At 39.7% G+C, this 15,649-nt stretch overlaps 1 protein-coding gene across 5 annotated transcripts in view; it reads right to left on the reverse strand.

Annotated features, from left to right (window-relative positions):
* MECOM (MDS1 and EVI1 complex locus) overlaps positions 1-15,649 on the reverse strand; it is a 759,445-nt gene that overhangs the window by 29,880 nt on the left and 713,916 nt on the right. For 3 of the 5 annotated variants that reach the window (XM_082249189.1, XM_082249191.1, XM_082249193.1), the window contains 5 exons: positions 14,638-14,740; positions 13,586-13,802; positions 12,166-12,313; positions 9,815-9,971; positions 953-2,306 (listed from right to left, as the gene is read on the reverse strand). In XM_082249189.1, coding sequence (XP_082105315.1) covers positions 953-2,306; positions 9,815-9,971; positions 12,166-12,313; positions 13,586-13,802; positions 14,638-14,740 — 1,979 coding nt within the window. The remainder of the gene's footprint in view (positions 1-952; positions 2,307-9,814; positions 9,972-12,165; positions 12,314-13,585; positions 13,803-14,637; positions 14,741-15,649) is intronic. The other 2 variants (XM_082249190.1, XM_082249192.1) reach the window with 1 other exon arrangement.

Raw genomic sequence — 15,649 nt, forward strand, 5'->3', positions numbered from 1 at the left:
GGCACAGTGACGAAAAATAGAGAGCAACTGAGCATGTGCAGAGTAGGGTGAGACAGCGTATTACTGGATTTTAAACAGTATAGGCATTTATTTGTAATGCTTTACATAGCTATACATGCAAAGGGGCCAGCCTGAAAAGATTTAGCAGGATTTAATTTTCTGATTAAAGTTCCACTTTATTTGTAAAACTGTTTTCTAGCATTAAAATTATATCTAAACAATGACAAAATACTTATTCTGCCTTTCAAAAGTCCATCATACCAAGTTGGATAGCCATCAGTGTAAATTCCTGTCAAAAGGTTTACTGAACTTCAATAAACTTATTGAAGTTGTACAAAGTAATTGTATATTTCCTCAGATAATTGCCCAACTTGAAAAAAAAAAAAACAGTGCTACCTTTAGAATATGACTATTAATGATTTTGAGTGTATGCCACTCAAATGTTTTTGAATCTGTAAACAGAGAATTAAAGAAAGTTTATTTCATAGCTTTTTAACTGTTTTTACAGATTGCCCAACTGTATTTAGTCTCTCTGTTGTAGCAAGATCAAAATGTATTGAACCACACTTAGTATAATTCCACATTCTATGGGTCCAATTGATCTTAAAGTGAAGGCTGGCATTGCAATTCCTGCAATTAATACCTTTCATGGTTTTATAAGGATTGCTAACTCCTTTGCTGGAAAAATCACTGGTTTTATGTATTCAATTCCCACCACGTAAGCCATATAATATCAGTGATATGGTTCAAACATGTTACACCATTTTATAGCTCTGTGGTATATGCATTCTTTATGAAACATAGGTCATTGGTACTGCAATTCTTATAAACTACAGATCATTTTCATTATCATATGTACTACTGATATGTAACTGTATTGCTCCTTAGTTTTAACAAACAAGGGAATTTCTTAGATAAAATATGGTGTTTTATATAGATTTTTAAAATCTACCTGTAGATAGGATCCATGAAAAAAGGTGCAGGTCTGGCATGTTGCAAACAGTGATCAGAATGTTTTGATTGATCTACATCACAATCTTTTTTGTCTCCAAATATATGATTCTTTCTGGATGGCTCTGCTTGTTTTGTTGGCACAGCTCGACTTCTACTTCCCATACTCAAGTCCAAAGGCTGATCAGGACTAGAAGAAACCGGGGTTAGTGGCTTTGAGGGCACATTTGGTACCGTCTTTTCCTCTTTACGCTTCACGGTAAGATCAAAAGGTGACTCTGCATTAACCTTTTGAACTTTCTTTATTTCTTTTGGGGATTCTGGTTCCACTTTAAGAGGTGTAGGTCTTACATCTCTATCTGGAAATGGGTATACTGATTGGGAAAATGCTGGAAAAAAGGGAAGGGGAAACATAGATGGGTAAGGTAAAGATCCACCCTTTTTGTCTGGTAAGCCTACAAGTCCTGTTGATCCAAAATACTTTTCCGCAATAGAGGCGATAGCTTTTATGGAGTCATTCACAGCTCCAGACACAGCAGTCTGTTCTTCCAAACATGGTGAGAAAACAGAATGACTGTTGTATTCTCTCTTGCTGTTTAATGCAGCAAGATTCTGCAGTGGGCTCATTTTCTCTTTATATATTTTGCCATTTTCTTTGATTTTTTCCTTTTCACTTTCAACATCACTTTCAAGATCAGAGCCGGAAGTGGTCTCTAAGTCACTGCCGCTTGGAGTGCTGACATCATCAAGGTCACTGCTCTCTGATTGGTCGCTGGTTTTGTCATGCGGCCTTTGGTCAGCATTATTGTCTCCTAAGTATTCTGTGGATTTTGAATCGCACAGAGATGGGTGCTTACTCAGTGCTTTCAAAATGTCCTGTGTTGCTGGTAAGACCTGAGGTCTGTTCATATGGGGACTCTTGTTTACCTGGTCAACACTGGGAAGTCCTTTAACTGGAGAGCTGGCAGGAATTAGAGGAGGCCTATGATATAGACCTGAGGGGAAAAGACCAGGGAAACCAAAAGAGAATCCGGGAGCTGTTGGAAATGTAAGGCCAGCAGTATGCCGGCTAGCACCAAAGTAATCAGCAAGCCCTGCGTTTGCATGGTTCATATTGATCATAGAAGCTTTGTCCAAAGATGGGGCCCCTGGAAGTGAAATCCCTTGACCAAATAACCCTCCAGCAGCAAAGTGATTCTTCCCTTCACAAAATCGTCTGTGCTTATTAAGTGATGATGTCGTGCTGAACATTTGTCCACAGTCTTTGCATTTGATTTGAGTCCTGCAGTCCGCATGCATACGTTTGTGTCGGCAAAGATTAGAAAACTGAGTGTAAGACTTATGGCACACTTCACCTGTCCAAAAAAAACAAAAAAAACAACAACTTAGCTGTTATGTACTTTTATTACTAGACACCTGCCTAAAACTTGTCCCTTGCTACTGAAAAATGCATAGACTCCACAGTTTACGGACTGGAGACCATCAGCTGCTGATCCTGTACTTACACTTGGCTACATGAAAGCTGAACTTCTATTTCTACCTCCACCAAATAGTAAGCAGGTATACAGTTATTATAGACACCTTTTTACTGATGCCCTTGCAGCACGAGAAAGTTAGTGCAAAATATTTTTTATACACCATACATTACAGATCCCGGTGATGCTATCCATTACTTTTACGGAGTCAGAAATTTGTTGTCTTCCAACATTTACCCCTATATCTACTCCTCTAAAAAATAGAAAGAATGAGACTTTACTGGTGCAACCTCTCAATTACACATATAAAACCCCTGTTGTAAAAATCAATAATTCATTTATTACATATAAACAACACTTGGAACAAGCTTATCTATACAAATAACCAGGAGCAAAGGATAACATTTTGTGGTTGGGCATTTTACTTTTGTGCCTGATCTGGGTGTTTTTTCAGTTTGCACCACATACTGTTTATTTATTGATTGCCAAACTGGTTAGAATATGCTGCTAAAAACAATGTGTATGCATACCCTAAGTCTAAATATCTGATATTCAAAGGGTTTGATTTACTAAATTTTTAGAAGTTCTACTTAGCTAACTAAATAATTTGAGGTACCTATGCACTTAATTTTGCAAGCAAATAATCTATACTTCTCTAGTACACCAACCCATCCAAAAGAGCCCATCATTCAGTCAAAAGAGATACAATCATGGCAAGAAAATACTGGGAACAGCCATGTGGTAAGATATACAGTATAATCAATGGCACCTAATAAGCAACAGGTTGTCAAAAAGCGTAATTAGCATACTGGACAGCATGAGGGTTAATTCGCCAAATGAACAGAGGGTGTTTATTTATAAAGATATGTTTGTTTATTTGAAAAGAGAATTATAGTAAATAAGGTGATCCTGTATTTTTATTTAACCACTTCTGGACCGAAAGATTTTCCCCCTTAATGACCAGGCCATATTTTGCGATTCGGCACTGCGTTATTTTAACAAACAATTGCATATAATGTTTTATATATATATATATAAATATATATATATATATATATATATATATATATATATATATATATACATACATTTTTTTTTTTGGTGGTTCGGCCAGGCAGTGTATGTTTAAAAATGACCACTAAGCACTTCTAACAGTATAGTTTAATTGTGACTATTTACAGCAATCAACTACAGTGGTGGGTGTCATTTACAGGGAGTATTGCTTGTACCTGCAGAGGATGTATTACAGATCACAATGTTCTCATCATTCACACATCAAAGACACAGAACTATAAACAGTGAGCATTCCGAGGCATTTGTAAGAGTCCTTCTGCAGGGTTAGAGACAGGCTGCCCAAACTGACAATAGCTCTATTTTAAGCATGTGAAGGAAACCAAATTGAATGTATCTCATCCTGCATTGCTGGTTCCCATGAACTGTAATCACGTCTCTGACTTCCACTCACACCAGGGCTAACCTTCCAGCACTTGGAAAACCCTTGTCCTTGACAATCCAGAACATTTGCTGTCATCTTTCAAATATTTACCCTGGCATCACCTCATATTATAAATAGAGAATCACAATAAGAATACAAAGAATTACAGCAACATCTGCACTTGCAATTTGCCTTTACTTAAAATCTGTCTGCAAATTCTTGAAATCGTAATTAAATGAGCAATTGTCATTTGTGCTCATCTCTGCTTTTAAAGTGTTACTAAACACAGGACCCTGCATTCACTATATCTGGTCGCCCACAGTACACAGAACATGGAAATGCAATTATTTTAATAAATATGAACTGCTAAATACCTTTTCTCATCAGCAGTATATAGCAGTCATGTGACTTCTGTCAGTGTCTGGTTAAAGCTTGTAGGTGGAGTTTTAATTCTCCCATGATTGTCCTATGAGGCTGCATTACCCCTGACTCTCTTTATGGACAGTGCTGATTGGCCTTGTGCTGATCACATGCACTCTCCCAAGAAAAAAAAAATAAAAATTTTAGCAATAAACACCAAACTGAGCATGTTCAGAGTGACTCCAAGACTCTGTACTATCAGGACATCTCTGTTTGGGGACACTTGAAGAATCAGAAGGATCAGAGAAGACACGATCAAACGGCCTTTTTACACAATGCAGAGAATTAACCCCTTGAGTTCCACAGTGAGTATAACAAGTATGCTTTACTGCACATTAGTGATCGACCAATATCAGTTTTTCGTTGCCGATACCGATATTTTGGCCAATGCATGTCTGTATCAGCTGATATTTTCGTACATTTAAAAAAAATGTTTTTTATTTTTAGCACTTGACAGGTACTGTTTGGAGAGATCTGGGGGTCTAAAAGACCCCAAACCCCTCCTCTGCACTTAAAAGCATTCAAAACGCCAAGTTTGGCTGTTTTGAATGCTGTCCTTTTTTTGAATCTGACATCACTTCCAGGTTTTACATGGAGACCTGATCAGAGCTATATGCATCTTTGATAGGGTCTTTGGCGGCCATGCAGGCTGTTTGCCCGAGTCTCTCGGTGGGAGGGGTGACACGGGTGAGCCGCCGAAGGCGGCAGGAGTGGGGAGACGTCCCCCCCTCCCCGGTCCTTGTAATGACAGCCGAGCGGCTTCTCAGCCGCATCGGTTGTCATTACTTGACAGCCGACCGTCGGCTATGGACGCCGGTACCGGGGTGATGCCTCTAGCTGGAGGCATCACTCCGATACAAGCACTTTTTCCCGAAATATCGGCAATATCGATAACCTTAGGGCCCGATTTCGATATCGGGGAAAGTGCATATCGGCCCCTGATATATCGGCTTTGCGGATAATCGGTCGATCCCTACTGCACATACACACTGATTTTCCTGTTGAGGGTTAAGTAACACTTTAAGAACTGACTGACTGGCTGAATCAATAGAATTTGGGATCATTCTAGTTCATGCATTGCAGAGTAAATTATTACTCCTGATGTTAGAGATTAAAACCATGTTTTTTTTCACATGAAGGATAAAAATGTTACATTTATCCTTTATTTTAAATGTTACATTTATTGGACCCACCTTTATTTTAAAATGATCACTTCTTAGAAGTCTATTTTGTTCATTGACTAATGAGACAATACAAGAAAAAGCCTTAATGGTTACTTGCTAATGACGGAACAGTAAAAATGCTATTATACTAATTAAGAAGATTAAATCCACAGAGAGTGAAGGGACAGGCAATGTATTATATTCCTCTGTGGTGATTGGCCTCACACATTGCACAAGAAGGGATTCTGCATTAATGTGGCCTTTGAGCAGTTTTGGAAAACAGAACAAGTCTCTGTGAAATCACCATGTACATAATATTTGGCTTTAAGTAAACCAGATGGGCTAATAGTTTCCATACAGTTAATTTAACCAACAATAGACACTCTTCATCTGTCCCGCCACCTCCAGTACTGATGTTCAGATGGAAGAACGTACATGATCACATCCTTTACCATCTTTCATCACTTTGCAACAACCACTACAACTTAGACAAATCCAATGCCCCCGTGAGCATTATCCTATCAACATCTAGCGTGCTCAATTTGTCATTTTTGGGGAAGACTGGAATAAGATAGCAGTCAAAATTGCATATTTTCTGCTTATTAAACACATTAAGCAGTCTGCTGAATATTCCAAACCAATTATAGCATGTGGTTTCTATTTGGAGGACCTGAACAGTTTGTGAAGGCAGTGAGTAATTACCTTTGTTTCGGTGAGCCTTTGCTCATGTTTGAACAGAATAGTGTAATAAGAGACAGTTGCCATAAACAGACTGGTGTGCTGTACACTGTGTGTGGCCCTTGGATAGAAGCACCTTAGCATGTAAAACACTTTCACTGCACAACTTTGAAACATTCCAAATTATGTAATCACAGGAAGAAAGGATGGAATTACTGGGATGTTTGGAACATCCCAGAACATGTAACATGAACGATTTGAAGCACAAAAGTGCTTTATTAAGTATTCAGCATGCAAGGCTCATCCAGTATATGTCAAGCCACTTCTTGGACATGGAGTCATCATAGGAACCCCTAGGAAGGAAGGGTGATTATAACACCCATCAATGTTGCAGTCTTCAATCATTTTAGGCATAACGTTGACAGACTTAAAGGAGAAGTCTATTAGGGGGGTTGTAAACTCTTACACATACCCAGTGAAGTAATTAGCTTCAGGTGATACACACAGATAAAACAAAACCTCCTACATAATGTGTGCCTGTTTATCAGCTGCCCTTTTTTCACTCCATCCAATTATAGTCTAGAACTTATACAGCTTTTCTCAACTTCCATAGGCAGGGGGCAGGGAATCTGATGTCACACACTGCAAAGCTCAGAAAAGAGATCTGAGTGTAATCTAAGACCTGAGTTTAGTGAGGGGACACAACCACCTCCACACAATCTCATAGGGAAACATGCACAGATGAGGCTGTCAATCACAGGTTGTTTGCTGAAGTTCCTCTCCCCTGCACCCCTCAACATCTTGGAGTCAACAAGGTCTGACAAAATTTTCAGCAGACTGAAATCATTTTCAGGGCATTGAAATGAGACAAAGGGCATACTTTGTATGGATATGTTTTGTTCATTTATGCCAGAAGTTTACGCCTACTTTGAGTTCAGAAAAACAAAAGCAAGAGACAAAATTTCATTAATCTGTCTCAAAGCAGGGTACCTTTTGGCCATAAACAACTTGGGCCATGAACTTGATAACAGTTGCTAACACTGCTTCCCTTGCTACAGCACCACTGCAGAAAGAGGAGTATGGCATGTAAGTAATCCTTAATCACGTGCCTGCATTCTATGACGCTACCTGTCTCCGCTAACAGCAATAAACACAAACATGGGATAAACCCTTGCTAGTGTAACCTGGACTGTAGCTGATAACTGCTGTGGAACGTCTTCTGTTGTTGTTGTTGCATTATCCTTCTGCAGTGTGTACAGGGTTAAACTGAATACTCCTAAATGCAGAAGTGCTGCAGCCATCTTAAAGGAGATTTTGCAATGCTCATCTATGGAGTGTCTCCAGTGCAGGTGCCAGCTATCTTAGCCTGGTCTGGAGGACAGTGATTGAATTTTTGTAACAGAGCAGGGAGAGGGTGAACTGGACTGCTGGAGAAAGGGAGCTATGTTTTGCCAACAGCCTACAGAATGCAGGGAGGCAACCACTCTTGGGACCATGTGCTGCTGCAAACCATTCCTTGTGCTGAGCAGCTGAGAGAGGGCACCACAAGGTTTCAGTGAAGGTGTAAGAGTGGTATGTAACCAGAGCTTGCTGGGGCTATCTAATGCTGTGCATCACAGGAGAAAAGAGCTGATCAAAGACTGCTGCTGCCATCATTCTCTGAGCAATGCTAAATGTGAGGGGACCTGGATCCTGAGAGCCTGCAATGGGGACCAGTGTTTTATCTGCTGCATGTGGCAAGTGACTGTGACGATCAGTAGACCTTTGACCACCAAGAGAGGATCATTGGCTATTACTGCTGGGTGCTAACTTTCAAGAGAGGACCCTTTTGCAAATCTGTTTAGAAATGCCTGGAGTTCAAAGAGTGCCTACTTTGGTGGAAAAGGTACTCCTTTTCCAGTGCCCCTTTGGATTACAAAAACTGTACTGGAGAGCACTCCTACCACTTGTAAGGAAGGAAAAGAGGGACTGTCTCAGCAAGACTGAAAAAGAAAGACCATCAGCAACTTTTCTTTCTGTATGACATGAGCTGGACTTGTAATGAATAAAAGCATGGTCCGGGGGTTTCATTAAACTGGCAAAGCCTGAGCCCACTCACATGGCTATTTAGTGCTTTGAATAGTTCAACTGAATAAGGCTATACATTGAATTGTTAGATATAGCTGAGTGAATCAGCTCATCTGAACCCAAATTTGTAATGAATCAGGGATATCTACATTGAGTGGGTGGTTATGAATCATAGTTTTTCCTCACTTAATAAATTCATTAGCTTTGTAGTGTGATCGCCTCTCTACAGCTGCTCCTCTGGACTGTAGGTATATTCAATTTCAGTTGATGGGGAATATCATACAGTTCCCTGCACACTCAAAAAAAAATCTAGATCCAGATTTTAACCCATGCACTCGTAGACCCGATTTATGTGGGTTAGAGTCTGGAGCCTGCACTGCACTCACTTAGAGAATTAGGTAGTGGCCCAACAGATCCACTTAATAGTTCACAATACAACCAGCAGATTTCAAATATCTGTCCAGCAAAGTCTAAGCAAAACAGTTATTTTAGCAATTATTAAAACAGAACAATATTTTCTATTTTACATCTCCCAGTAGTAAATAGTACTTTGTTATTCTTTTCCTCTAAAGCCCCTTTCACGCGAGCCGGTCCATTTTCATGGACTGCGCTCGCTCAGCTGGAATGGCCCAGTTTATTCCCACTGACAGGTCCCCCTTTGCTCACTGTGCAGAGAAAGTCCTATCAGAGTCCCGTTCTCCTCTATAGGGAGATCAGATAAAAATGGACAGCTAGTCCGTTTCCCCCTATCCCATTCGATCCGACCCGCTGGACAGATGGTGAACGTATCGCCATGTGTCTGTTTTGTTGGATCGGATGCCAGATTTCCACTGACATCCGCCTCCCCATAGAAGAGATTGGGTGGCCCAATCAGGTCCTCATAAAAAACAGACAAGTGAACCTGATTGGTCCGATCGTGTGAAAGGGACCTAATATGTCAGTGTATGGGGACAGGTTACAAAAGTCTATACAGGAAACAGTTTTTGATACTCAATAGCCAAGGATGATAATTATAGCTTTTTGCACAGCAAAATTACATTTTGCAAAAAAACAGTGAATGTCTGCATAATTATTTACCAGCATAACAGAAAAGAGTCTTTTGCAGAGGTAATTTTAGTTTATTATCGATGCATACAATTGTTTGATAATTAAGTGTACAGAAACCAATAGGCAGTCTAAAAGGAATATACTAATGCTGAAAACACAAAGGATTTAAAACTATTACTAAATACCTTCAATAATTTGACTCATACAAAATTATAGCATAATAAGCTATTGTTAATTCACTTACAGGTCATTTGTTCAATTCCAATAAATCTAATCCTGAAAGCTCACAAAGAATGGGCTTGGATATGGCTAGCATTCTTTGTATAGCTGCAAACTGGTTAAATTAAAGAAAGGTCTTCTAAATTAAGTTAATTGGAATGTGTTAAATTCTTCACTGTATTGGCTCTTTACAGTCAGCACAATGACTATCTCAGGTATACAGGCTTCTGAGTCCTGAGGGCTGTTCCTACAGGATGTTCCCATCCTTTGCTTCCTATTTGTTAATGTCTTGAAGCAAAAATAAAAACAAAAACAAAGTTTAAAGGAAAAAACAATAAAAAAAAAAAAATGTTACTTACATACAAAGGGCTTTACACTACTGTGGATGTGCTTGTGTTGCTTAAGACCTGATGAAGTTGCAAAAGTTTTACCACACTCTGAACAGGCATGAGCCCGAGCACCAACATGCTGGGACCGTATGTGCCTTTGGAGGTTGCTGGGATCCGTGAAAACCTGCTAGGAAATGAGTACACATTAGTCAGGTCTTCTGTAAAAAGAATAATGATGTCTCATCTTTACAATAGTAATTCATTTTAAAACAGAACTGTAGGCACAAAAACCTTTATGTAAATATTGCCACAAAATATAATTACACTTTGCATGCATCAAATGTCTTTCTAAAGCCAGTTATTACATTGCAAAAGTAGTTGTGATATCATTATTGTGCTGCACAAAACTTATACAGAAAACAGAGCTGTAGGAGGGACCCAGCAGGCCCCACCCATTACAGCCTGTCCGTAGAAATCTACAGGAAGGGGCGGGTACAAGACCAGTCACCCTTTACAAGGTGAGAGAGCAGCAGTGACAGGTTTTTATTAATGGAAGCTCCTGCACAGAGGCAACATTTCACACTGAATTACTGCACACACCTAGAAGAAAATACCCAAAGCACACCAAGATTCAATTAAAAATACACAAGTCTTTTATTTAGACAATGTTTTGCTTATCTCAGTCTATTATGAATGATGCTACCATACTTATCCACCGTACAGATGGGTTAATGGCCACCGCCCCTCTCTACCATGCACTTCCCTGGCTTCCATTCGTTCAACAAATAAAATTCAAAATACTAACAACATACAAAGCCAACCACAATTCTGCCCTCCACTACATTACAACCTCATTTCCAAATATCACTCAGATTGTCCTCTTGGTTCCTCCTGAAATCTTGCGCTATCTATACTGAACAAAATTGTAAACACAACACTTGTTTTTCCCCCCATTTTTCATGATCTGAACTCAAAGATCTAAGAAAACTGGGATTTATCTGTGAAGAGAACACCTCTCCAAAGTGCCAGACGCCATTGAATGTGAGCATTTTCCCACTCAAGTCGGTTACCACGACAAACTGCAGTCAGGTTGAGATCCTGATGAGGACGATGAGCATCCAGATGAGCTTCCCTGAGACAGTTTCTGACAGTTTGTGCAGAAACTCTTTGGTTATGCAAACCGATTGTTACAGCAGCTATCCGGGTGTCTGCTCCCAGACAATCTTGGAGGTGAAGATGCCGGATGTGGAGGTCCTAGGCTGGTGTGGTTGCACGTGGTCTGCAGTTGAGAGGCCGGTTTGATGTACTGCCAAATTCTTTGAATCCCCTTTAGAGACGGCTTATGGTAGAGAAATGAACATTCAATTCACGGGCAACAGCTCTGGTGGACATTCCTGCAGTCAGCATCCCAATTGCACGCTCCCTCAAAACTTGCAACATCTTTGGCATTGTGCTGTGTGATAAAACTGAACATTTTATAGTGGCCTTTTATTGTGGCCAGCCTAAGGCACACCTGTGCAATAATCATGCTGTCTAATCAGCATCTTGATATGTCACACCTGTGAGGTGGGTGGATTATCTCGGCAAAGGAGAAGTGCTTACTAACACAGATTTAGACAGATTTGTGAACAATATTTGAGAGAAATAGGCCTTTTGTATACATAGAAAAAGTCTTAGATCTTTGAGTTTAGCTCATGAAAAATGGGAGCAAAAACATAAGTGTTGCGTTTATAATTTTGTTCAGTGTAGGTCATTCATCACCTCCTCCTCCTCCCATGCTTTTTTTTTGTAAAGCACTAAAAAAAATTGTTGGCACTATATAAATCCTGTTTTATAATAAAATAATAATCTCAGAGTTTAGTTCTAATTACTTTAGAATTCTGAATAACAAACCAATGCAGTTGGTGGTCATTTATGTTTCTTATTATACCAATATGATCACATAGAAATGTTATGAATGCTGTAACGTACCAGTAGGCTTATGGTTCAACATTTAGAAGTAGACATAAATTTGCAACACAATAACATTGCCCAGCTTGAGACCCACCTTTTTTTAGCTCACCAATAGTGTATGCAGACAAATTCCCAGGTTCATACAAGCCAGCATGTCATGTGTTATGAAAAAAGAGACCACACAGCACACTGATGTACAGCTTTATTGATCAGAATGCCTACTCACATCCTGCCTAACCCCTCCCTCTGATGCATATAAATCTATACAGAGCCTAATCATATAGACTTTCCATTATAGGATGAAAATAGACATATCTGTGTTTTATGGTCCAGGGAAGTTAAAAATAATTTGGAAGTTATTTAGAAAACTATGCAGCCAGCTTGGATCATACAGTACAATGAAAAGACCAAACACAAATTCACATTACCTTGGAGCAGTTCTCACATTCATAGTGCTTTCCAGTATCATGTGACATTTGATGGCGAATCAAGTTTGACTTCCAGTTAAAGGCTTTGGGGCACTGGTCACATTTATACTCCCTCTCCTCTGTGTGGGACAGTAAGTGCTTGTCCAGGCTAAGGAAAAATAAAACAAAACAAAGGTGTGATATATAAAACTGAACAACTTCATTGTTAAGCGTCAGTTCACACTACGGCGATCCGACTTAGGGGGCGACCTGTGAAGTCGCGTGCACCACAACTTCGGCACGACTTGAACAGACTTCATAAAATGAATGTCTATGCAAGTCGCTCCAGGTCGCCCCGAAGTAGTACAGGACCCTTTTTCTAAGTCAGAGCGACTTGTGTCGCTCCTATTAGAACCGGTCTTGTACTACACTATGGGACGCGACGGTGCGTGACTTGTCAGGCTGACCAAGTCGCCTGACAAGTCGTACCAGTGTGAATCGAGACTAACTCTATGAGCATTTGAGTGAGTGAGGTTGGTTGTATTAGTGGATTATGATGAAAGAAGTAAAATGTTCAGGCATTCTTTAAAAAATAGGTACCTGTTCTATCTCTGTAAGCAAGCCCATTAGAGGTGAAACGTGTCTGTAGAGTGTGTTTTTTTGGGAGTAGACACTATGTATGGATAGAACCATCATGTTTTATGGAATAAAGCATTAAGTGGATTTATGACGGAGTGCAACTCTCATCACATAATCTCTTGGAGCAAAAGCATGTATCTTCAAACTGCAATCTGCAATAAAGGACTGCCTGCTTGGAGTTTTTTGCAAGTTAGGTTTGGTTCCACTTTAAGGCTCCTTTAGGACAGACTCTGTTGCGATCAGCAAGGTGCTCTTTGTGATCCGTGTCTACTCTGCACAAACTACTCTGCTCTATGGTCAGCTGGATAAAAACTGACTCTGCTGTCTGTGTTCACCAGTTTACTTTTGATCCTCTCCACCAAAATGGTTGGAAATGCAGTCCTCTTGTTTTTTTTAGCTAACCCAATGAGACCCAGAGGTAGGTGGGTGTAAACGTATGCATGTCCATTTAGACGCGCCTGTCCAGAAAGATGAATGGACCTTCTGATCAGGTCCATCTGATAAACTGACAGGTGAACCTGATCGGAATGGCCGTGTGAAAGTGGCCTAACTCTTGTACTGGGAGCAGCTCTAAAATTTAGCTTTTTCCCTCACTCCCTCTTTCTTGATGACAATGGTCAGCAGGAAATAGAGAGGGGTAAATCTCCCAATCTGGACAAAAAAAAAAACAATACAAACCTGACAAAGGGTCACACCTTTCCTCACCTCCTTTTAATGAACACATTATAATGTATTCTCTCCTAGGGTATCCCAGCTTGAAGAAAATAAGATTTTATATTAGGTATATAAAATGATATCTGACCTTTGCATATCTGGAAAGACTTGATCACATTCTTTACACTCATGGGAGTGCTGGATCTCAATGAGGTCATTGTCTTCATTTAGATTCTGCTGAAAGGTATCCTCCACCAGAGAAAATGCAGAGTGGGGCGTACTACAGGGAAACTTCTGGTGGTCGTTCAGCTCAGCCATGGACTCAAACAGCTGATCACACTCTTCGCAACGATACTGACACTCCTCTGTATGACAAGGTAAATCATCAATGCAAAGTCACGGAAATCTTACAGAGTTTCAGATGTAGAGCCCACAACAGCCCAAAAAAGTTCAAAAGAACACTCCTCAAACAAAACACTCAATACATTAATAAAATGACAAATCAAATAAGTGAAACTGATTATATTCCTATTCTCCAAAATTAATCTATACATATCCACTACTTAATGGTCCTGTAATCTATATTTTTAAAAGGAAATTGTTTCTTATTGTATTTTTCTGCCTCCTTGTAATGTCCTCTATGAGCTCCCAAACCTCTCCTTTTCCTTGCACTTCTTATTGTTTAGAACAAACAATGTACTGCTCTATGCACACTACACATCCCGTAGTCCATATTCCCTATGTTCCAACATATAGTGGGGCCATAGAGAGCAAAGATAGTCACCTTCTAACAGTAAGCCAGATCACAGCAGCAAAAGAAAAAAAAAGGAATTTGGAGATTTGGAAGAGGCTGAGAGCAACAAAAGGTACAATTTTGAGTTAAGAATACATACTTAGATAGAATTTTTTCTTTTTAGACCAATGTCACTCTAAGCATCTAGGGCCTTATTTGATAAGATAAGTGCAGAGAGCTATAGTGTGTAGTAACCCACAGAAACCAATTATAGTTCATGTTTGGTGTATAATGTCATTAGACTGATAAGGTTAATCAGTGATTAGTTGCTGTGGGTAACTGTTTACCACTGCTCTTTGTACTAAGCCACTAAATTCAAATCCTTTGTGTCTGACTTAATGGATGACTTTCTTCCTTCGGGTCACACCATGTGGGCACTAAACAATGGAGGATGGAGTGGCGCTTACCATGAATGTCAGGAGCCATTGTTGCATGAGTATAATCTTCGCTCTTCATAAACAATAAGAGCTCCTCGCCTGGCTCAATGTCAGCTACAACTCTGTAGAATAACTGTAAAAACAGATTGTTTAATCAGTGCCGACGCAGAAAATGAACACCTACACCAATCTATATACAGCAAAAGCTTTTAGATAACAATGAATGGTGCAATTCTGAAATAGTTTGGCTGTTTATAACATACCAATGGTGAAAAATCAATCAAACCTAAAATGTGAACATTGAAGTCTAAAATGTGAACATTGAAGTCAAACTGCAAGTAGCATGTAAAATATAAATAATACAGTTATGCTTTATTTAGATAATCATTAAATGCATTTTCAAAATGAAACTTGTGCAAAATGCAAACTAAGTATTTAAAACGGTCATTATCATTCTTACAGTAGAACTAAAAGGACACCAACTAAACTTATGGTCGGGGATGATAAAAACATGCGGTTGAACAATGTTTTTACTGCCCCCACTCTAATCTCAACTGCCCCCCCCCTTCCTTAATCTGCAAAGGCAGCAGATTGGGTGTACACATACTTTTATTCTTTGAGCCTGCAGCAAAATGACTTCACTTTCACGTCACTTTCACGTCATGTCACATTCAGCAGCCAGTACTGTCCCTGCCAGTGAATGGACGATAAGTCTTCATATGCCTCTAAAAAATGTCCCGACCATAGATAATTTTTCAGAGGCAAGGCAGTGGCAGCCACTAGTGTAATTGTAACAAAACTAAGAAGAATGTGTGGGATTGGGGGGGAGGGTGACAGTACAAGGGATTAATTAGACTTAGCTGCAGTGAAAATGTGCTGCAAAAAACATGTTCTGGCAGGAGGAGAAAGCTGAGTGATCAAAGTTCATCGGTCTGCTGCTTCCTCGTTGTCCAATCACAAGCTGGGAGCAAGGAGGTGTCCTAGCAGTATTACTTAAAGAGGAACTGCAGTCTGCTCACATAATTTGTAATAAAAACATCTT

This window comes from Pelophylax lessonae (assembly GCF_965119305.1).
Source record: "Pelophylax lessonae genome assembly, chromosome: 3".
NCBI lineage: Eukaryota > Metazoa > Chordata > Amphibia > Anura > Ranidae > Pelophylax > Pelophylax lessonae.